This window comes from Blennius ocellaris, assembly GCF_963422515.1.
Source record: "Blennius ocellaris genome assembly, chromosome: 11".
Classification (NCBI taxonomy): Eukaryota; Metazoa; Chordata; class Actinopteri; order Blenniiformes; family Blenniidae; genus Blennius; species Blennius ocellaris.
The window spans coordinates 14,151,524-14,176,441 of record NC_137660.1 but is presented as its reverse complement, the minus strand read 5'-3'; the positions used below and the strand labels follow the sequence as shown (position 1 = coordinate 14,176,441).

Below are 24,918 nucleotides of genomic sequence, written 5' to 3'. Positions count from 1 at the left end.
GGACAGAAACGTACACATTTTGTGTAAATCCGGTGTTAAGTATTTTGCCCCTCCGCTCTCCAGCGGTAACAACGTTCTCTTGGTAGCATTTTCTCATCATTACTCGGGTACTTTGCTCAAGGTTACACCTCCATTCCCAGGCCAGTCAGCTCATGGTTAAGTGTTGTCGGTGTCTCTATTGATGATGCCCTGTGAGCTAACTAGGGCCTGTGAACCGACAGTCTCCCAGCCTGAGTGGAAAAGGCTGTCCTCTGGAAAGCATGGGACTCGGAGAAGCTCTTGTTCAACGTCTGTAAATGGGGCAAAGAAAAGACAGTGCGTCTTTGATAGACAGTGTCCCTGTCAAGTGGAATGGAGGACTTTGCAAATCCAAGCACACCCAATGGAAATATTTCAAATGGTTTGCATATATACAAGCAAACATTTGATCTTTTCTTTTTTCAAACAGTGCCCAAAGATGGATTACATGAATATTAATTGCTGATACAGTGTATCTGTTTTCTTGGCTTTAAATATAGATGTCGGCACAGGATTGTTTTAATTAAGACTCCATTTAGACTTCAAAAAACATTTTCCATAAATAGTTAAAATCACAAAAAACAAGGCAGTGTATGCAGTTCTAAAGGTTATCCATTATATGTTTACCCTTAATACAATTAGCCACAGATTATTGCTCACTGTGCACATGGAATAAAACACATGAAGCTCAGACACAAGATTTGTCTTTTTCACCTATTTGTCTGAATTCTGCTTAGTGTGGAAATGTTTTAAATGGCATTAACTCTGTTTGACTACTTGAAAACTCTGGACCCGAAGAGTTATGTATAATGTCTCATGGCTAAACTTCTAATATCCAGCAGAAGAAAAAGAAATACAAGAAAAGATTTTAGTCAGAGTTTTGTTTTTATTTTTTAAATTAGAATTTGTGATTGGCCATACGAAGAGAAAACAGCTTCAATTCTGAAAAGAATAGCAGCAACTAAACGTCAAGCTCTTTACTAACTGCAGAAAAATAGGTTTACAGTACATATACAAATAGAAACAAAGAGAACCAAGTAAAAACACCAATAATAACTAACATATTTGGAAAATTATTCCACAAATTCTGACAAAGCAAACGCAGGTTTACATGGCAATACTAATTAACATTCCTCTTTCTTTCTTTCTTTCTTAATACAAAGTTTATCACAATTTTACATGTTAAGTTGATTGATGTAAAATAACCCTAGACGAGTCACAAGTCAAACAATTCCACATGTGAACGCTGACTATAAGCTATGACCCTGTTTACCTATACGAGGAGCTTGATAACCACTAAACCATCACAAAAACCTGAAAAACCTTATTGAAGTTAGACTAACTCTGAAGTTTATCCTTTTCTCTCAAGTGTTTTCATGGTTCCAAGAAATGCATTATATTGTGCTTTGAATATTCATATTTGGGTTATCCTGTTTTCAACTCTGTTCTTGTTTACGTACTGTAAAGTAGTGGAATACCTCTCACAGTGTGTTTTCTTTTGGAAGGCAATATAAGCTGCAGGTCCTCTGTGTAAACATGTTTGTCAATCAAAAAGAAAAGTCAGGAATTGAAGTAATTGATTTAGTTTGAGCACAACGGAGGTAACTGATCTGTGAGTAACGTGTTCAGTTTATGGTTGTAAAAATGGTGCTGCCCTGACCTGAATTCATTTGCACCACAGCACAAATCCACTATGTGCTTCACAGAGAAAATATAAGGTGTTTACTTTACATGATCACAATATAATTATGTGATTCTCCATGTTGCAAAAATTCAAGTACATTCATATTGAACTTTGCATCCAAAGGAATAATCATCAGAACCCGACACGAATTTCCCCACCAACATGTAGTTTAATTCAAAAACGTCTAGTTTTTTCAGTGACTCATTACAATATGTACATCCCAGGAGTCACATGGATTTGATATAATAATTCAGAATATCACATTATATATATATATATAATGTGATATTCTGAATGAATATATATATATATATTCAGAATATCACATTATATATATATATATATATATATATATATATACATGAGTACAATCCAAACCATCATCAGCCAAATACTCAGCTGATTGGTTCATTGGTCATTTTCAAGCTCAGGTTGAGGCCTGAACACTGAAACTTCAGATGAAAGGTTCATGCTCAACACATACAATGTGTTAGCACCCCCTTCAGTTTGAGCACTGTATTGTCCAGTGTTGCTTCTGCATTCAAAAAGATAATGCCCTTGTGCATTACATGAAAAGAAAAAATATATTAGACAAAATACACTTTAAAACAGGCAAAGTAGACGATAATGACTGGATGAGTTTTATTTCATGTTGCTCTCAATCCAGTGCTTGAAGTTGGCAACACGTGTGTAGACTGTGTAGAGTTCGGGGTCACACTCCCCCTGATCATATCCAAAGCTTACCAGTCCCAGAAGTTTCCAAAGCCCTTTCTTCTCCCCTTGTGCTTGTTTAAAACTGGGATAGAGCCTCTTGTTGTTGCTGGTTTGGTCCTCAGACTCAGCAGGGAGGACAAGGATCCCTCCAGTGTCAGAGGGACATATGTTCGAAGACCCATAGTCAGGCTTTTGGCTGGCGCAGAGCATATTGTCTGTCACACTGATGGGCACGCCGCTACGAGCATACTGCTGCTCACATGGCACTACGTCAGCCAGGTGAACGAGGCCGACCCTCGCCTTCTCATCAGAGCCGAAACTTGAATCGGGCAGAGGAGACCAGCCGGTGACAAGCCCTTGACCTGAGGTCAGCTCCTCTTCCTGGCTTTCTGAGAGGCAGAGGGGCAAGACTTTCTCTCCAACCCTGGCTTTGTCGAACATCTTGATCACCGCCATGTCTGAGTCGAGAATATTGGGGTCGTAGTTTGGATGAACAACAATAGAGGCCACCTGAAAGAGAAAAAGATGTATTTGAGTAGGTCATGAAGATCTGGTGCAGCATTTGCACCATTTGTTTAGCTTATATATAAAGCGGATATAAACAATGTTGAAAAGCTCATTGTCTGATTTGCTGTGTAAGAATGCTAACTTTAAATAGGAAGACCAAACTTTATGATGAAAACATTTATTCTTACTGAGTGTAGCTTGGATTTAGTTTGTGGCCTTTGCTGTGTTTGAGTATTTCCAAATTTTCTTTGTGTTCTGAGCTGAAAAATCAACAAGAATAACTTCACACATTGATGAAGCAGCTTGAGCCACTTTTGTAATATTTCACAAAATCCCTTCAGTCAATATGCTCTTCTCTGATGGAGGGTTTATTGAAGAGACATCGACTATTGTGTTTGAAATGAGAAGGATTGTGCAAACAGTTTGAAAACAAAGTGTCAAGCTAAGCTTTTATCTTTCGGGTTTGGACTTATATCTATAAAGTGTGTATATAAAAAGGCTGACCAGCATGATTTCAGATATTGATATGATAAAGCAAAAGTATCGTCATGATAAGCACCAATATAACTGTATGTCTCACTCAGCACATACTGTCTCTCATGCTGTTTTACTGGGAGCCAAGTAAATGTACCTCTGGTGTGAACTTGAACATGTCAATGGTAAACTGAACCGTCCCAGGGTGCTGCACATTGACCCATTGACACATCACACATTCACACGCCGATGTGAAAAAGAAGCATGAACAAGTAAACTCTCCACCAGCTTACCCTCAGGTGTTGTAGACCTTTACTCTCTCTGTGGTCATCACGATAGTGCTTCCCCACCACCACTTTGATTTTGGCGGTATCCAGAGGGTACACCTTTCCCAGCTCTGTCACACAGTGAGCCGCGACCACCACGCTCCTTTGGTTGACCAAAGCCCCGCTGCAAACCAGCTGCCAGTCCGAAGCCTGATTGTAGTTGCCATTTCCTGTTGCACTGTCCTTCTTTCGGGACCCCGCCTGGCCGTCTGCCTTCGTCACCTTGATCTCTGTATCCTTGGTGGAGCGGCGGTAGATGGCTGCCAGCCAAGGCCAGTGAGCCTCTTCTGGCCTCTGTGGGTTAAAGGTGGGATGCTTCCCACACACTGCCAAAGAGGAGGCGACGAGATGAGAGGCGAGAGCACAATCAAGGGGGAGAGGAGAGGAAACAACATGGGAATAAATGGATTTACACTGAGACTGTCTCAACATTTGGAGCTGGGTTTTTGAGGTTTTCTTCTGGAGGTTTCTGTTTCAAACTTGTTCAAAGATTGTTAACAAAAATGTACAAAAAAAAAAAAAGGTAGAGACTGAGGAGCATATTAAAGAAACTCCACACAGCCATGTGAAAAGTGAGTGGAGGTTTGAAGTAGGCAGGAAATTGACTTTCTAAACCGAGTTTATCAGCACGAGGCTTCTTCTACCTCATGTTATTCTCAGGAAAATAATGTTCTTTTGAAATGAACTCAGTATTAAATGATGGCACAAGCGGCTCTGGGCGGCTCCTCAATAACATAGTCTGCCCCAACCAACAAAATGAATTGAGTGTTTGTTGACAGTGTGCAGAGCTGTTTTATTACAGTTGAACAGAGCTCACAGAAACCATAAGATGTCACAGCAGTTTGTTCAGAGAGTTTAGGCAATGTTTAGGAAGATGCTGTGAATGATTTGATAGCCTTCTAAGAGATACAACAGAAAGTGATTGAGGACACACACACAAAGAGGTAATTTCAATAAAAAAAGTGATAAACTATATCACTCTATATCTGTATCTATATAATTTAATACAATATAACATATTGCTCAATTTAAAGGGAGCAATATGTAAAATTAAAGTTGTGCCCTTTTGTGGCATTAGGTGGCAGCAGTCAGTTTGTTTTCACTTTCTGTAAATGTGTTAGTACTGTAACTTTCAGGTGCTGCTGCAGCCTCTGTGGTGTTTCCTATTCATTCTGTTGTTTTTATATTTGGACTGAGGACGACCAACATGATGGATTTGCAAGATCGGACAAGTTGAGTTGAGCTTGCTAATTTCAATACCCTGAACAACAGCAAAACATGTAGACATCAATGGAATGTAATCATGGCAGTTTTTATGACTAGCACTATAATTACTATTATTATTTTATCAAAATAATATGACAGAGTATCTTTAAAGTTAGAAAAAAACAAACAAACGCAAAAACATGAACCAAATACAACAAATAGTGGCAAATGCTCTTTTGCACCAATGATGTCCAAACTGTTCTCCACGTGCTCACTTTGATATTAAGTTGCATTTTTGATTCCAGTTTAAATTGGAGCTTCGGTGAGAGATAGGGAGCAGACGGACGCATGTGCACGTAATTCATAAGATAGACAATAACTTCATATGGCTGACATCATAATACAATTTTACAATCCCACATGATAGTTGAGATCTGTGTTTAAATTGTTGCACGCAATGGTTTTCCACGTTTGTGGTAATGATGATGATGATGAAGAGGAGTTTCAGTGATCAGACAACTAGTGGTCCTCTGCTGCCCTCACCTGGTGAACAGGACACATGGCGTCCGCTCCATTTCCCAGTCTTCAAGCAAGTGCGACGCGAACTGCCGGAGTGATGGTAGAACTGAGACGCACACTCGTACTCTATATGCGTGTACAGATGGTAGAAGCCCTTGGGCAACTGTGAAAGCACTGGAGGGCTTTTAGTTGGGCTGAAAGACTGCAGCAGTTGGCCCAGAGCAGAGGAGTAGAACTTGTGTACAGGTGTTTTTCTGAGGATGTAAAAGAGATCACCAGAGAATTACCACCTTCAAGTCTTCACTAATGAAACATCACACCAGCGTAGACTGTGCAGCACTCGTGGATGTTGAATATTTCATGACAAATCATTGACTTGATTTATAACATAAGCCATATATGAACGGACCTGGAAGGTGCCTGGGGGGGAAGGACTCTTTGTTTAACCAGCTCCGACACTTTGGGCTCTCGACATGCTGCACACAAACACAGGAACACAAACTCATGATGCAAAACACTAGGTTGGCTCAGGTCCTCCTGAACATTTTTGTTTCCAGTAAATCAGCTTTAAGTTTTGACAAAAACATCATTCAGTGCACTGAATCTTCTCCTCGCCTCACTAGTTATGCATTTTTCAACAATACATATAATTAACTGTCTCCTATTTGTGGTCTGTGCTCTATAATCTGCAGAAAGACAGCACTGCATTGATTATTTTGCAGTTTTCTATTCATATGGCTTTGTGTTGTTCCTGTTCCTTGGTTTCTTTGCTGACACCCCTGGACCTGGAAAACCACATGTTTTTAATTTCTTCCTGGTCCAGCTGTTTATGATCCTTTCAAATTGTTGGCCACCGCCTCCGATTCTAGTTCTATTAGAGGTTTCCGCCGCTGTTGATGACCTTGTAGGATGGTTGGGTTTTCCTCCATATTTGATTTAATAAATGTTAAATGCAAGAAAAGAACCATCTTGTAATTGGTACTACAGTCATTGATTTTGATTATCTTCGGTGCCATGGAAGCCAGCTGGCTGCTGCTGAGTATTTGTTTGTTTGTTTTGTTTTTGATTGTTTTGTATCCGTTACCTCAAAGCTTGCACTCGCAATTTACACAATTGAACAACAATAACAATGAGCTCATTTCTCAAAATATTTAATTTGCCTTGAAGAAGTCATCTATATCTTCAAAACAAAAACAAATAAACAAATTAATAGGGAAAACTTGAGAACATGCTCAATTCAAAAGGCTCATCTGGCAGTGGACAACTATACTACCAACGTTTTAGCAAAGAGCTGAAAATATTTATATTGATATTTATCTGTACTAATTCATGTTTGAATTTAAACGTTTTACTGCCAGCATGCCTTTTCCACTAACATCTATTATCTCTGTTTATTTAGTATTTCAGAACCACGTATTTAGTCGGCATTGCATTCACAGGTTTATTGTGTATGACATGTAAAGACACTATGTCGATTTTCTAATAGGAGACACATTATTCTACGTGCTGATCTTCTTGATAGTATATTTAAAAAAGAAAACCTTGTGCTCAGACAATCTTATTTGTCATTCACGAGGCGGTGAAGCAAAAGGAGCCTGTGACAGACGACAGTACCTCTGACACACAGTGGTTGTTTGCCACTCCATGTACCATCTGGCTGGCAGGTCCGCCTGGAGTCCCCACTGAGGGCATAGGATTGGTTGCACATGAACTCCACTGTTTCAGGCTCCAGCCCGGGCACTGTCTGGTGGTAGCCGTGGTAAAGCCGAGGCAGAGGTGGGCAGGATTTTTCTGAGAAAAAAAAAAAAAACAGAACAGAGAGTGAGTGAGGCTTAATGCCAATCAGAAGTGAATAATAAATCTTGTCTTTCTTTTTTTTTTCTTACCAACAAAGCTTTGGTTGACTTCTTTCTCCTTTTCTTTCTCTTTCTCTTCCCTCTCCATTTCCAACTCCTCCTTTGTTTTCTCTGAAGATTCCTTCTTTGTCTCTTCCTTTTTTGGTGTTAATTTTTCCTCCACTGCTCTGTACATGGTCACATTGACTCTGGTGGGAATGATTTTCCTCCCTGAAGTTGTCGATACGACGGTGTAGTTTACTTGTTTTGTGTCTCTGTTCTCGTACCTCATTGTGTTGTTCTTTGTCATTTCCAGCTCGAAGATCTCCACCGTGTTGTCACCCTCAGATATGACCGTCCTCAGCTTGGTGTCGTTTGGCCCAACTTTGTCTGGGTCTCTTTTTCCGTTCACCTGCTCCTGTTTCTTTTCTTTTTCTCCTTGTCCTTTGTCTTTACTAACTATTTCAGTGACATTAGTTTTCTCTGTTTCCAGGTTTGTGTTTGGACCCTCCTCTTTTTTCTCCGGTGGTTTTTGTGACTCTGGCTCCTTCGTCTCGACTGTATTCAGGCTGTTATCTGGGTCTTTACTGTCTACTTTATCTTGTGTGCCTCCAGTGGGTTTTTCTGACCCAGTATTTCTCTCCTCAAGCTCTCCGTTATTTCTACCCTCAGTTGCAGTTTTCTCTGGAATGGACACAGTGTATTTATCTTCCGTGTGGACGACTGCTGTATTCTTTTGCCCAATGTTTATATCTTCCCCTCCAACACTTTCTTTTTCTCCAGCTGTGTCTTGACCTTTCTTTGTAGCGTCGCTGATATCTTTGTCACTATGTTTATCTACTTCTTCGCCTGCGCCTGGTTCTTTCGCTTTGTCTTTGTCCATTTCTGCTTTAGTAAGAGTGTTATTCACTGTGGGCACAAAACATAAACAGGAACAATTACAGATGCATTTGCTTTCATCTGGCTCATTATGCTGAATGTTTCCAAGCTCTGGAGTTTTCTAATTGTCTCACCTTTTGTGCAAAGAGGAGGGGTCCCACTCCATGTGTTGTTTGGAAGGCAGGTCCTCTGGGAGCTCCCTCTGATTTCATACGGTTTGTGGCACAGGTATTGCAAAGCGATGAGGACGTCATTGGGACCATAAACCAAGAAGTGGTCCCCATGTGTTGGCTTGGGCGGTAAAGTACAGACTCTTTCCACTGGCACTGGAGACAGGAAAGAAAATCAAGCTGCGAATCTGCTTTCTTCCATGGTCTGAGGCAATATGCAGGCTGTGCAATGCCGAGCAAATCAAAAACACACGCACACACCATGACATTGCGAGATCCCAAATTGTTTGGAAGAAAATTATTCCTTTGACTGTCTTACCACACTGGGGGGCAGGCGCACTCCAGGTGCCATCCTTCAGGCAGATGGCAGTACGAAACCCCTGCAGCTCGAATCCTGGGTCGCAACGATAAGTGATGCGAGCACCAGAATGGAGGAAAAGACCCTCTGTAGATCCATGGGTGGGCACCGGTGGTCTGTGGCATCCCACCACTGTGTTGAATTACAAGAATGCAAATTATTCATATTATTTGCGGTTACATGCTCTCTTTAGGTATATATAGAGGGAAGACTTCATCAGTCCCTCTATGATCTATCACAGGGAAAACACAGAGAGACAGACAACCGCACACAGTTACATTTAGAATCACTATTTAATCTGCAATGTGTGTCTTTAGACAGTGGGAGGAAACACAAATGCACAGGGAGAACGTTCATACTTTGCACAAAAAGGCCCCCAAACTGGATTAAAACCGGAGTTATTCTTGCTGTGAGGTGAGAGTGTTGATCACTCGTCCTGCATGTGGCCAGAGGAAAGACTCCTCAGTCTTAATGAAAAACTTCTATTGCACACTGCCCTACAGGCTCATTAATGAATAATATCTCCCATCAAAGTAAAGTGTGAACAATTTACTGCCGGATTATAATAAATGGCATGTGAATGAAGAAGAATTAGATGCAATAAAAAAAGATTTAGTCAAACTGTTCAATTTGTCTCCATTGTAAAAAAAAAAAGGATTTTAGGAAGGAGGAGGTGATGCACAATGTGTTTATGAAACATTTTGTGTCTAATTTCATTATATAATGAAACAATTTGAGTGACAATTGATGAAATCATCCTGTGGTTTGCTGTGTCCATTCCTATTTTAAAAATAAACTGCAACTCTGCTGGAAAATGTTGTGATACGGTTGTGCACCACCCACCAGTGAGGTCACAAAACACACATGTTAACACCACAGTTATCATACCGCTACAACACTGGCTGTGTAAAGATCCCTCTGGAGACTTTCTACATTGTTGACTTTAAGCGGGATTGGATCCATAAAACGCACTGTCTGTGGTTTTATAGCCTGACACTGAGGATCCCTCCCTGTAATCTGGGGCGTTTTTGCTTGATGGTGTTTTCAACCTTCACTCCTTCAGGGAATGCATAATTTTGACGGCCAACTCCAAGTGGAAACACAAACTGTATTTGACCTTTGCAAAAGTACAAAAAGAAAGATGCACCCTCAGGTGCTGTACGTTTCATTGTGTTTTCACAAAATAATTAATCTTTCATATGAAAATGTCTCCATAGGTATCATAAAATATGTCGGGATTTATTATGGAAGAATTATAACATATTATGCATAAGCACACATGCTGTCAGTAAATCATCATTCCTTTCATTAATACATTAGAAACTATGTTCCGTGCTGCTCTCTGAAAAAGACTAGACTTGAGAATAGATTAAAGTGTGTCAAAAATGAAAAGAAAAGGGGGGAGAGTGTTTTTTCCATCATGAGTTTCTGTGATCATGCATCCCAAATTCTCATCGAGAAAGACTTTTAGCCCGAGCTTGGAACAGATGACAGGTTGGTAATTGAAAGTATTAAATATGGATGGTGTCAGGCTCATGCTTAAAATTGTCCGTATGACTCTGGGGCACAAATGTAGACGACATTTCTTCTGCAGAATGTGAGACATTAGAGTTGTTCCATTGAAATTAACAGCTGAGCATTCCTCACGGGAGTTAAGATGAATGTGCACAGTGAGGAATGAAACGACTGCCTTCTTTATAGGTACCTCCTCCAATGGAAAAGCTGGCCCTTATTATAGACGTAGAATTGTTTCACCATTAGTTTTATAGACTGGAATTTAACCTTGGAAAACAACACCAGAAGTTAAAGAGTTAGTGGAGTTCATGAAGTCTGCTTTTGTGGGGTCTTATGGGAGGTTTGATAGGTTTAAAGAAAACAAACCCCACACAATTTAGGGTAACACGTCCATAAATAAAAGACCTTTTAAGGCAAAGCACCTCTAACCATACCCACAGGAAACAGTACCCCACATGATGAATAGGCCACACAAGTTTTATCTGGGACAGTGTGGGCATCTTTGGCCTTTTAATTTTGTCATTCATTTTTGTAAAAGTAACGTGTCCTAATTTAACAGAACTATATTCGTTAGTTAAGTTTTTGTATTTCTTTAAAGAAAGCCTGCAGATGGGACTGGACTGACCAGCTGTCCTGAACTCAGTCCAGACCACAAAAATTTCCCTTGTGAGAGTGAATCACTGCCTCGGGGCAGCAACAACGGCAAAAAAAATAAAAAAAGGCTTAAAGGAAAAATTAACTCTTGTTAAATTTCTCATAACTAAGCATGTTCAAATGCTAATGAAGTCAACCAAAACCATTCAGGGATTTCAAAAACATCAGTACAGTAAAGCCCATGCATGTCTTTGACACACTTTGTAAGAAAGATGGAACATTTAAGTCACACCTACAATATGCTATGAACTCTAGTTCAATCTCCCTTTTGTTTATAGAAGCTGCCTGCATTTTTCAATTTTCCCACCTTTGTATTTTCCCAAAACATAAACTGTCATGACTTTACTTGCATGGCAGAGCGTTGGTTAATTTTACTCACCATGTTCACATCTTTTGCCTGTGTAGCCAGCCAGGCAGGCACAATGGTAAGTGTAGGAACTGTCCAGGATACAAGTCCCGTCATGCAGACATGGGGAGGAGCTGCATGCTGTAAACATACAAATGCATTACTTAAAGATAGACAGAATTGCTGCCCTTATGAATAGGAGATTTTACAGTCTGCTTGCAAAAAGAAAGGGATACCAACACAAGGCTGGAGGATGGGAAATATATTAAAGCTGGAGCCAAATAAATGTTTTTAATTCCCGAATGTTTTTTAGGGATTTACACACACACACAAAAAAAGGTCTGTTTACTTTTAGTAGATCTGGCTTCACTCCTGGGAATTTATGAGTATGAGTATGTGTGCCTGAGTTATGGACCCTGACTATGAGGACATTTGAAAAATCTAAGAACACTTTTACAGAAGCCTGTAAGCAGGCACTACGCTGATGAGGGCTTTTGCCTAAACATGTAGGTACCAGTCATGCACTATTAAAGGCTTTTTATTACACACAGGACCCTGAGTGTCATGGAAACGACTTTCTTGTTTACATGTGTTTTGGCCCATGACTCCAAACGGTGCTTCTGTTCCTCAAGTATAAAATTACAAATCATTTTTTAATTGTGGCATTAAAGACTAACTACAGTTGACTACTGATACAGAATAATGACTTAGCTTTATGTTCGATGGCTAAGGTTCAACTTTCAGGGCTCTCGGGAGGAGAATATTATACTGAAGTAAAGAAGCAATATTTGCATATCTTAGCATTTTTGTTTTTCTTGATCATATCATCTAAGTCACATACCTGAACTCTCCTGAAAAGTGGCAAAGAAGCCGTCAAAGTTCTTGTAGCCATCAGACACAAAGAGAATGTGCAAACTGTTGCCAGAGCTCTGAACCGGAAGAGGTCTGTTGTTCCCACAAAATCTGCCAATAACACGTGAGTTGAGGCTGTCTCCATCTCGGACCTCCACGAAGTCGTAACGGCAAGTGTGATGAAACTCCAGACTCAACATCATAAACCTGCAAGTACAATATATGCATGTAAAATGTTGCAAACAACTGATACAATCTTGAGGTCATTTTTATAATGGACTGTTTATTGAAATCCAACTATTTATGGATTTAATGAGGCCCCTTTGTGTTGACACTACTCCTGACAGATGTGTGAGGTGATTTCCCCTTCTAATATGTAGTTTATTGCTATCATGGGTGAAAGCTGTGTTTTTGTTTCACATTTTTCTTAGCGTTGCATTTGACTGGAGGTGCTGCACGGCTCGATGAAACACTGATCACTAGATTCTCTAACAAAGGCAGGCATGAGCAAGCAAGACGACAACAATTGTGTGTTGCAAATCTACTCCTAGATTATATAAGCTGAGATGTATTACTTAAAATTAGAGGAGGTAAGATCACTGCTGAGAGCTGACAGCAATAATGTAACAATGCAACCAAATGTGAGGGCTATTGCTGACTTTGTGGCCTGTGCAAGCTTTAGGGGGCTTCTTAAGAAATATCTACCTTGTTCAATGGGTATTAAATTGTTGAGACGCATTATGAGACACCAATTAATTAGTGTCACTACATTCTTTCGTCTGGTAATAAATGGAGCCAATAAACCGGTTCAAGTCAGCATCTTCCCGTTCCACACCAGCAGGTCTAAAATGTCTATGGAATGGATCCATAAATGCTGAATCAGCATGGTGATTACATAATTAGATTTCTCAAACATATAGCAGCAGTGGCGAGCACAGTCTTCAACATTTCAACCTCCATATGTTTCTGATGGAGCTGCTTCAGGCCTGTTTAAACAAGAAGTCAAGTGTTGAGGTTTTCAGTATGAAGTTGCTGGAGTGTGACGTTGTGAAGACAGCTGGCTGAATGAGTAAAAACACAAAAAGCTCAGCTCCCTTTTCATCGATTTGAGATGGAATTATCTTGGCTTGAGACTTTAGCTAATATGAAGAGCTGATGAACTCCTTATAAGACACTGGAATAGCTCCAAATCCTTAAGCTTTATTCCTTATCACATCGCCCTGGGCCAGGAAAGCAAAGACTAATGAGATATACAGCAGTGCTTCAAGGAATTAATGCCAGGTGCAATTGGGCACATTCAGTATGTTGCTACAGATTAAAACCTGTGACAGTTATTCTCCAGTTATTCAGCCACAAATATAGAACTTTCCATTTGATATTTTCATTCAGGCTTTGTTAGTCTTATTTCACAAAATGAGGATACAAAAATGCGATACCCATTCGCAGCCACGGTTGCATATGAATTGGAACTGTAATCCGTCTGTGTCACCTTACTGACAGTGGTAATGTTTAGTCAAGTGTTTTATATGATATTAATCTTTATTGCAGACACAGGTCCATATATGTTGTTAAAAAAATACTGCATGGAACCATTGAATATGATTTACATAGGATATGCCCTGCATGCTCAGCTTCACTTTAGTGGTGTGGAGCTTTTTATTTTTAATGGTAAACGGCCTGCATAAATGTTTGCCTGTAAAACTTTGCATGGGTAATGGAGAAACTGACTGGAATAGAAACTATCACAAGACGAAACAGGATTAACTTTCCAGAAAAATGAAGAAAGAAAACCACCTGTTGTGGTTTCCGAGCTCTTCTGTAAACCGGCCACCAGACTATGTCACACATGATGCAGAAATATGTGACAAGACTGGAAATTTCACATCAGCCGGTCAGTTGTTAATAACAATTGCAGATTCCAGACAGTGAAGACTCCAACAAGTATGACTTCATGAAGCTGAACTGACGTGAATTGAAGATTTTCGACTTTTGATTTGATTCCAATATGCATTACTTCATCCTGACCGAGCTTTATTAGTTCATTTGTTGGCATGTGTGCAGCGGACATCGCCAAACTTTTAACCTACAGACACACAAGTCTAAATGATGACTGCAGAGAAAAAAGTCTGAGATGAAAGCAACTTGGTCACCATGCTTGGGAGGGGAAAAAAAGCCAAAGAAGAAAAACTAAAAACTACATATGGATGACTGGTCAGGTCAGAAACATCAATAGCTAGCGGATGCAATTGACCAGAGCAATCAGGTCTATATTTTACTTTATCTGTCTGTGTTTTCTTGCCATGTTACATCTTCCCAGTGACACACATTCCACCTTGGTCATTGTGACATTGTCTCAACTGAGTGCAGTGAGGTCTCAATTCTTTCTCATTGCACATGTGTTTTCAGTCTGTCTGTGAATTACTTCTCTACTCGTTGTCCTTCCTCTCTCCTCATCTGTTGTTGAGTCTGGCAGTGCCTGCTACCGAGAGCCCCTAATCTGTTCTCGTGTTCATTGATTGATTAGTCCTGGACAATGTTTTTATTTTGCTTTGGTGAGTTATAGTTGTCATATAGACAACAATCTTCATCAATGTTGTTATTTCTTTTCTAACGTGCATTTACGATCCTATATAAATATTGAGGGAATGTAATGAGCAAGTCAATCTTTGTATGTGCCAAATGTTTTCTTCACAAAGATAAAGCCAAATTAGCAATTTATGGAGCCAAAGAGCATTGAAATTATTGTTGTCCACATCAGTCCAGGTTGCAGGTCTTTTCACTGGTTTCCTGTCACACAAAGAACTGATTTCAGAAGTATTATTTCTCGCCTCTGAAGCCCTGAATGGCTTCGGTCCAAAGTACAGCTCATATCTTTTGTTATGCGCCATCCAGATTTCTCAGGTCATCTGGATCAAACCTACTGTCTGTTTCCACAGTAAGAACCAAACATCCAGAAGCTGCTCTTAGTTTCATGCATCAAATATTTAGAACAAATTGTTCTGGTGCTACATACAATAAAGCAGGTTTTTATTTTATGTAGGACTGTATCTTTACAATTTAGTTATTCTCAGTGGTTTTTTTTGTCATTTTGATAGCCATCTTTATTTGAATGTGTTTGGGTTTAAATCATTCATTTTCTCAGCTGTAAATGTTTGTTAATATAAACACACACCTTGTTGCTGAAATGTTCTCTACAAAAACCGCTTCATTGCCTTGTTTACAAGTGTAACACTACATTTCCTCACAGTAAGTCCAACATGGTGATATATTTATGATCAAGACTATAGTCTATAGATCTAGTCTATAAAGAATTTTGCTCAGAACTGCTACAATCTTTGACACATTTATTTTGGCAAAAACATTATTTGAGGGTTCCAGCAAAAAAATTTATGAACCTGTGTCACACCCAAGTTTTTCAAGTTTTTTGGTTTTATATACATGCTCGACATACGCTATTTTCATTTGGGCTCATTAAAGTGCATATGTTGCCATGGTGATGTTACCATTTGTTCCAGTATCAGACTCAGTAAACTATTGGCACAGCTGTAAGCTCAAAACACATTGAAGTCAAAACTGACAACACATGAGTATTAATGAAAGCTTGTGATCTTGCCTGAGATCAATGGTAAACGGTTTGTCCACTTGTATGGTCCACTCACACCGCGCATTGTTGGGGTAGCTCTCCAGCACCAAGTGGCCTTGTCGTTTCCGAATTACACCCCCACACTCTGAAAGACACGGAAATAACATTGTGGAAAACTTGATTATTCAAGGTTCAAAATACTTTATTTATCACCTAGGGGTATTTTAAAACAGCCCACACTGAGTAAGCATGTAAGCACAGACATAAAAACTTAAAAAAACATTGCACAGAAAAAGTGCATACAAACCACATAATAATTATCATAAATACTCATCCAGAATCCTCATATAAAGTGCATTGTGGGCCCAGCAACTTGGTAAAGAGGGAGAAAGCGAACAAGAAAAAGTGGAATTTTATTTTCAGCATTGTCATTCAAACCAACAATGGTTGTGTTTGGCTTCAAAGTCACAGTGGAGTCCCCGCTATGTACAACAACATTTACAATAGTATTAGACCATGCACACATGGGCAAAAATGCATTCTGCAGGGTTTCATGGTTACTGTTTTTAATTAAATGCATGCACGTTGTTCCCCTTGGTAGAATATTTCAATTTAAAGCCTGGAGTCAGTGTTCAAATGTTACATATTAAAGTGTTTTACAGGACGACTGATTGTAGCCTCCAACTTGTCATTCAGCTCCTCTTGGAAAATCTTCTGGGAACACGGCAACTTGCCAAGTTGGCAAAGTTGTTCCAGATTATGACGAGTCAGCAGGGGAGGAAGGAAAGAACATAGAGTGGATGGCATTCATCTCACTTATAGAAGAACAGATAATTGACAGTGAAGGCATGTAAGATGTGCGAGAGAGGACTCACTCATGCAGTCTCCACCAGACCAGCCAGGTCGGCATTCAGCGCAGTACTCGCCATTAATGAAGAAGTTATCTCGAGGGCCCCATGTCCCATTGTTGCAGCGCTTACAGTTCTCAAAAATGCTGCAACCTAAAGTATAGTGCCAGAAAACAAGTTTAAGTGAAATAAGAGACAGACTTGAGACATTTACATTTAAAAAATGGTTCAAAGAAGTTGCCTTTGGTGGTATGGAAAGTTTTATCTGAACAGTTTGAGCTGAGTGGTGAATCTCTTGCAGACTTTTTGCAAAAACTCTGCTAAAGTCATTGAGCTCATCTTTCACTACGACAGAATGTGAAAACATATCTCCCTGAAATAGAAATGTGCAGAACACGCGCCGAAATGGCTTCCTGAGAGGATGGATTTTCACTTAAGAGACTGCTCTGTCTGTGGGGAGAAGAAGACCAACATCCAACCTGACTCCAGGTAAGACTTTTACACACAAATGAGATCGGTATGCATTCGTACTGATTTATGAGCTCACACAGGGGCTGTACTGCATTTTAGTGTACAAAAAAAAACACCCTGTAAACTGTGATATACAGGTATCCATTCAAATCTGAACAGCTGCTTTTTCCCCATAAAGGAAAAAATGAGCACATTCAAGCTGTAAGGAAAACATTACCTACTTCTAGAAAGGGGGCTGGGGTGGGGTGGGGTGGGGGGTGGGGGGGGCGGGGTATGAAGGATGTGTGAGCCTGCAACATGTTTCCAAAGATTCCCAATTGACTATTGCACTCATTAACATGCACATGCACAAATTATGTTTTCAAGTGTCATCATTCACCACTGTACTTTTGAGATTTGAAGAGGATCCTGCCAGTGAAGCAAAAAGAGAAGCCAACATGAAGTTGGCTTGGAAACTACTTTGATCAAACACAAATATTAACGTTTATTTCATCCTTCTCGTCACATCTCTTGTCAGGCCACAATGCCAAAAGCTTGTTATTGACAAGTGCCACTTGATTCTGCACAAGCTCCATAGCGATCGAGGAGTAGGTTCTTTTGATAGAGTTGATCAAAGGCTGAATGTTTTTAGAGGGACCGTACCTTGATGGATAATGCAGGGGTCACACTCGTTGACGGAGTTGCGGCAGCAGGGCACTGCGTAGCCCACTGGAGTCCCCTGAAGAGGGCACTTACAGCGGATCACGTCATACTCGCAGCAGCCTCGACACAAAATGTTCCACTCGGGGCCTGGACAGTGGTTGTACAGGTACCTGTAGTCTGAAGAAGAAGAAAAAATGCCAGGATCACCACAAACAAGCAGGAAACATGTTTTTTTTTTTTCTAACATCACACATGGACACAAATCTGAGTCCAACTTGCACTGCAGTGTTTGGTTGGTAAGGAAAATGTGAGCACATGGTGTGTACACATTAGGAGCAGTGGAAGGTTACTGGTGAGCTGCTTGTTTATCCCAGCTGCTGCTCTTCACTGGTTATTTCCACTGCCGTATGGTATCAAGCTAATATTCGGGGAGAAGCAGAACTCCCCAGTTCACTGCCTCCTATTACATCAGACAACATGCCAAAATGGTAAGGTCACTATCAGGGAAGACAGAATCCAATCATTAATCAGAAAGTTGTATTTATTTTCATTTGCCTCACATTTCACCAGGCAACACATTTGTCCCGACACTGACATTTTGGCATTGGGACACGAACACGAGTGTAAACACTCGCTGTCGTCTTTGTGAAGTTTTAACTCAATAGATGTGATGTTTCATTGGATTGGAAGCCAGTGACTCAAGGACCTTTGAGTTGCTGCAATTATGTAACAGTGGATTTAAAAGCTGAGACAGACAAGTCGAATTTCTACTGTGGCAGATGTGGATTGAGAACTAACAGAAGCTGCACTTTAAACTTGGCAGAGCGTCAGTATAACATTTTCTACCTCCTCTCCACGCCATGACCATAATTCACTCCCTTAAATCAGAGTCTTATTTAGCCATAATTGCACTCTGGGTTTATTTGTCGATCGGGAATCTTTGTATAACCAGAATGGTAACACAGTCACACTAAAACAAGTTCAAAGGATTGATCCTGGTGGTTGATGGTCATCAAGAAAAGAGAAGCACAGATGTCCTGGAACGTTGAGATGTCCCAACTATCCTTCCTCATTAATTATATTGTAAATTCTGTCTCAGTCTGGCTTTCTCTTTTTCGTACTTCTCTTGGAAGAGGTATGACAATCATAGCAACATGACTCACAGAAAAAGTAGGTTATATAATGCCACTAGGTCAACTTAAATCGAGGTCTTGTAAGAACACACCTTTTGCACAAGTCGTGCAGTGTTTTGATTGTTGGTTGTTTCCAAGGTGTTCGAATAGCATTTCATCACATGGATTTGTGTCTTACACCTGTAAGCTTGTTTATTATATTTGAACAATACCTTCGAGACAACTCTTGCTGTGTTAGATAATCTCTGAAAAAAAAAATGACAGACCACTAGGACCTTCTACAGCATTTTTGCACAACAGTCCCACTATGAGTCTAACCACCAGCAAAAGTGTGGTGCCGAGAAAAAGTGAACGTTAACCTACTGCCTCTTAACTTTGTTTTTCAATCCAGAGCTTTTTTTTCCTCTTTTGTCTTTTTTTGTTGAGCTGAAGTCACTTCCCCAAGAAAAACACTTTCAGTTCAGACTGTCATTTTTGTGGATTTATTTTGACCATGTGTGATAAACCACAAACATGCATGGCATGGGCTTGGCCTGTGTGTTTTGGGATTTGTCAGTTGAGACAAGAAAACATATTGCATAGGTCACGCACAGCCCCATGACTCATGCACAAATAGAAAAATAGCAGAGATATTACTGTTTAATCCAAGGCAGGTGAAAACTTGTCACATCAGAGTCTCCCTGAAAACTTTAATCGTTGCCGAAAATTGTTTTGTTCAGAAGCCACAACAGAAAGTCTAATCTGTATGTTTTTATTGAGGTTTTTAATGATGAAACAGAAACACAAATATCTTTTTTGTGCAGCTAAGATGTGATAACTATCTATAAAGGTCTGATTAGATCCGATCACACACACGTTCAGACCTTTGACCACTTCTACTCTGAGTATTTAATCTCAAAAACATACTGGACTCTAGTTTATCTGAGTATCTGTATACAAATAATGCAGGCCAAGGGAAAGCATGCAGACTCCTTCAAAAAATCCCTCAAACCACAACCAAAACCCATCATATGCCATTATACTACGGTGCTGCACAGTACCAGTTTGCTAATCAGTCTGCACTAAAAAAAAAAAAAAGCTAAATTAAATTGTTATAGTTAAAACAGTCTCTCTTGGTTTAATGTAAGCAGATCAACCAATTCCTTTCATTCAAAAAGTATTTGAGTTTTGATTTGTTTTTGTTACAATCTGACCCAAATAGGAGGCTGTAGATGTTCTCAATCTGTATCTATATGTTACCTTTACCGCTTTAAACAAATAGGACCAACTCTATAATTCTCAAATGAAAATAGTTAAAAGGTGTGATTCAAGCCAATTGGGAATTAAAAGCTACTCACACCGTTACTGCCTCTCATGGGACAACTTCTCCACTTCCTTGTGAAAAACACTGGTTAGAGAGACTGTGAAACCTGATTTATCGCACATAAACATGAAAGGGTCAAAAGACTTTAAAAGCTGGTCTGGTAACATCATTACATGGATCACTGATGTGCATCTTGTCCTTCAACATGAAGATGAGGTCCTGTGGTTGTATTTACTTTACCGGCGCTTTAGTGTAAGGTCTGGAAATGCATCTTCTGTCTCACCTTTAGGCCACACTCTGCAGCTCAGGCTACATCCATATATGATGGGTTTAGTTTCCAGATTTCCATAAGCTGTTTTCTCTACGTTCCTGCTTGGGGTAAATAAACCTCTCCCGCAGCATTTTCAATGTTTACACACATATAATAAGCTCAGGTTGCCGGCCTCCAGCTCCGTTGATAAGGCTGTTGTGATTTTCTCTGAGGCATGACTCTGAGGTTTCTCCCCCAGGGCCGGACACACGCTGGAATGTATCTTTTATTTTTCTGAACGGCAATCCCCTTTTCCTCAATAAGCGCTGATTTCAAGATCCTTGTATAACCACTGCTTTGGCAGGGGCTCTTGCACATTTCAGCAACAAGCCTTGTAAAAATGTATTTGTGAAGGCTTTCAGGTCAACACCTGCAGGTAAATATAGACCCAACAGTAACAATTTTCATGTGGATTTTTTTCTTCTTCTGCAGCATAGGGAAGTCTGAACAGGTGTGCAAGTGCATGTGGGTAAGAGTCAACTGATGAGCAAGTACGAGTGACTGACTTGTCCGTCAATGTTTTTGCTTTATAGAGATGCCATGTTTTTGTCAACCTTGTGTTTAAGTGTCTTATGCAAATACAGGAACTGAAAAAGACTGAAAAACATTGCACCAACATGTAAAGACCCATATAATTGAACCAATGACTGTAGCTATGCTCACTGGCCCCAGGTAATGTGGGTTTAATCACAAAGTGGGAACGTTGACAGTTGTCAGAAAGGTACAGTGAGTATGAAGAAATTCATCTGATAGAGAATTTTGTCTTGCTGCTGTGCCTCATGGCTGTGCAGCACTCTTTCCATCCAACTTGTCTAATATTTGTGTTTTAGTATGTCTGATGATGTCTACATATTTTCCCTGGGCAGAGATAGTGCATGTGTATGCACGTGTGAGTGTGTGTAAGTGTGAGAAAGAACTGGCACTAAGCCAAAGAAACACACTCAGACAGTAGATCGGTAATGCGTTTTGTTTTTTCTACTTCTACCTCGTTTGTAAAGCTTCATTTGATTTACTCTGCATTTTCCATTTCCAGACATTGAGCTCCTAAATGTGCTCGTCAACAGGTGCGTATGTTAATAAGCCATGGAAATAAAATGGCCAGCGACAAAGATCTCAGAAAAAGCAGCCAGAGTCCTGTTGGGGATACAACAAAATCGGACATTTTAAGGTTTTTAGCCAGCCTGCAAACCTTTGAAGTGAATCCAGACCCTGATGTCATTATGGGATGACAATTCGCGTGTGTGCGGTGACCTTATGTTTGACCTTTTTACCCTGCTGATCTACCAACAGATTGAGAGCAAGGACAAAGTATGAGTGCTTGGTTTTACGCTTAGGGTTTTGTTTTTTTGTTGTTGTTTTTTTTTTTTTAATATGTGTTTTGTCTGAATATGGAGAGCAGACACGCAGCATTTCCAAAGCTTCTGGAAAACCTGCACTTGTGATTAACGCACCACAAAATCTGCTGCAGGTGCTGAATTTGACCTTGCGGGTGCCTCAAGAGTTCACATCTGTTCCAAAACATGCCATCATTTTCTGGACATGACCTTCTCTGGACTGAGAGAAGACTAAAAGCTGAGGTCAGCGTCTATCTTTTTTTTTTTTTTTAAGCCATTTTGCAACCCGATGAACTTTGATAAAGTACTCTTTCCAAAATATCAGATGAGTTGGATATACATTTTATGTTCAAATGTTTTAAGGAAGGCAGCTGTGGTCTGTGACATTTAAACCGCTTGTTTTTTTACTTTCAATCTTTCCTGCTGACGCCTCAGAAACTATCTTATCTGCTTGAGTTTTGCTTCACTTCGCTAATATAGCCAAGTTATTTTTAACTCCAAACAAAGCAGAGCAGCTACATTCGATGCAGACAAAACCTCAGCGCTTCCGTGGGAGTTAATCATGGTTAACACAACCTCTGCACAATGTTGAAGTTTTGTCATCTCTGTTATACATGATGTGTCTGTCCTTGAAGTGGATTTCAGTGAATGCCTGCCCCATATTTTTGACTTTCGTGAAAAGAGAAACATAGCACAATTGGGACCAATGTGGGAGTACAATAAAGCAAAAAGTAACACCAGCCCAGGGTCGTATAAACTTTGACCCATCATTTGGAGTTTCTGGAGGAAAGGTTTTTTTTTTCTCTTTTTGAGCTGCGCTGGGCTATCTGTTTTACTCATTTTCAGGTTTTGTGCAAAGCTAAGCAAACTGAATACTGGCTGTAGCTTTGCATCAAGATGATCACCTAAGCTTCTGCAAGAAAACAACTGCTTCAACATTCTCTATCCCCACTTTACAAGAAAACTGCATTCACTTTCCCCTTGTGGCATCCAGCAGCACAGACACTTTCCTCTTCATTTAACCATGAAGCTCTGCAAAGTCTTCACCACAACGTCATTACATCCCACTGGTCCCCTGCTGTATTTAAGAGAGAAAATGTGTCCAAAAAGGTTGCCTGAAGCAAATGTGGAGGTATAGTTTTTATACACTGCTAAATAAATAGTTCCTTCCTTACAAAATGGAGCTCATTTCACACTGATGTATCATGGAAAAATAGATGTTTTTACAGCGGCTGTGAGTACATGAGCTGTGCATGGATTGTATGTTCAAGTGTACAATTCCTTTTGCCTACTGCCCACAACAGCTGTCTGGTATTTTGGGGTTGGAGTGATTTAGCTATCATGGAACAGGGAAAGTCCCAGGGGAGCTCTGTGGTCACCGTGTGTCTGAACATATCCTGATCTCAGTCCCAGAGGTCATCCTGTCAATTGCTTTAAATAAACTTCCCTCAACCTGGAAGCCGCAAACCTAACGAAATATCCCCCCGCTCTGTTATCCACTGTGGTAAAATGGTATGTGCCTATGTATGCCAATTAATTGGTCAAAACAGAAGTCGGAGATGTGATGATTGTTTTCAGCATTTACAACCGAAAGCTTGAGTCGAACATGACATCACATGTGGGGGATCTTGAACAGGAAGTCTGACATAGATCAAAAAAAGCTCTATGGAGACACCAACCTGAAATAATAGAAAAAAAACACTGGAATGCACATTACATGTTGAATCAATCCACAAAAGGAAACAAATGCATTGTTTCACCTCGTCCTTTTTGTTTTTGCATGCCCAAAAAAGCCCATCATCAGCTGATTATGAAAGCAGCCATGCGTAGAGTGATTCAGCTGACAACAACACATGTAGGTGATCTGCCGGGGGAAATTCTCTCAAACACCACAGCTGCTCTGCCCAACCCTTCACCAAAAATGATCCACAGTACAAATTGAGATTATTATTTTGGGAATCACGCAAAGGGGAATCAGAGAGCGGCGGGTTGATGGGGAGTCTTGGAGACAGAAGATGATACACACATTACGACAAACAGTGGGATTGACTCAAACGTGACTCATGTCTTCCTGCAGCAGTTCAAGTGGTCAGCCAGGGTAAACAAGCAGAGTCAAATTCAATGTCAAGGAGAGCTCAATCACAACACTTTAGCATAGAGAGGCGTTCGCACAAGAGGAGATGAGTGCCAAGACTCAGCAGCTCCATGAGGACGCAAACTCTCTCATTGCACCTCAAGGAATGTGTGGCAACATCCAACTAGTGTTCCAGTGTTCTTTTTTTTTTTAGGAACCATGAACACAACTTCAGTGAGTTGAGAAGTAGATGAACACACTTTGATGGGACGGTAAACAAACCTAAACAGGACAAGCCCCCTTGTGCTGTTTTTAATAACAAGAGCTGTGAAGATAAAGAGTGTACAAACTTGTCAGTGGTATCTTTCTTTACTGTCCCTATATATAAGGGGGGAAAAATAATTTTACATCACTGTGTCTCTGTCAGTCTTCTTTTAAATGTGTTTTTGATTGCTGGAGAGCTGTTAAAGGGATAGAGGAGGAGAGGAGATAACGGAGGAGATGACGAGAGTGCTGATGCCGGCTTTTTGAGAACAAAGCCCCAGGATTCTCTGCCAAACATAGAGAGAGGGAGAGGGAGAATGAGGAGAACACAGAGGGTAGAGTCATTCCAATTCTCTTACCGTAGGGCCAGGCTGTTCCTTGGGGTAGCGAAATGACAACAAAGAGGGTGATGGAGATCAGCCAGGTTTTCCTAGAAATACGGGTGCCGGTCCAGGGGATTGATTGGGCGCCCCCATGAGTTTGCCCCAGCTGCAGACCCGGTCCCGCAGACAGCATGCTGCAGTCTGGAACTCTGTTTACTTTCTGAACTCAGCTGACATCACCTACTCTCAGCCCTGCAATCCTTCCCTCCCACTCCCTCATCTCTCTCTCTCTCTCTCTCTTTCTCTCTCTCTCTCTCTCTCTCGCTCTCTCACATCTTTGGATTCAGGTTACAGTCAAAAGGCTTGCAAGAAGTCACACTTACAGTAGTCTCCCAAATACTCCCCTCGCTCCACACACAGGGACGACGTCATTCCTCGTGAATGAAATGTAAGCTTCAGTGTTTTTATGTTTAACTCATTATGGACACACACACACACACACACACACACACACACACACACACACACACACACACACACACACACACACACACACACACACACACACACACACAC

At 40.4% G+C, this 24,918-nt stretch overlaps 1 protein-coding gene across 1 annotated transcript; it reads right to left on the bottom strand.

The window, feature by feature from the left end:
• Positions 1-895: 895 nt before the first annotated feature.
• pamr1b (peptidase domain containing associated with muscle regeneration 1b) lies at positions 896-24,571 on the bottom strand. Its single transcript, XM_080504869.1, has 14 exons — positions 24,379-24,571; positions 17,602-17,778; positions 16,516-16,641; positions 15,671-15,785; positions 12,047-12,264; positions 11,239-11,346; positions 8,652-8,822; positions 8,297-8,488; positions 7,335-8,192; positions 7,063-7,239; positions 5,858-5,924; positions 5,473-5,702; positions 3,691-4,049; positions 896-2,926 (listed from the first exon to the last, which is right to left on the bottom strand). The coding sequence occupies exons 1-14, from the start codon at positions 24,533-24,535 to the stop codon at positions 2,345-2,347; spliced, it is 3,537 nt and encodes a 1,178-aa protein (XP_080360995.1). The 5' UTR covers positions 24,536-24,571; the 3' UTR covers positions 896-2,344.
• Between the last annotated feature and the right edge of the window lie 347 nt (positions 24,572-24,918).

Bases quoted from the DNA above. Each gene is read 5' to 3' on its own strand.
- pamr1b (XM_080504869.1), bottom strand. From the start codon at position 24,535: ATGCTGTCTGCGGGACCGGGTCTGCAGCTGGGGCAAACTCATGGGGGC. The intron at 16,642-17,601 runs GTACGGTCCCTC...ACTATACTTTAG, and splicing joins CCCCTGCATTATCCATCAAG to GTTGCAGCATTTTTGAGAAC. The intron at 5,925-7,062 runs GTACTGTCGTCT...GTTTGTGTGCAG, and splicing joins ACAACCACTGTGTGTCAGAG to CATGTCGAGAGCCCAAAGTG.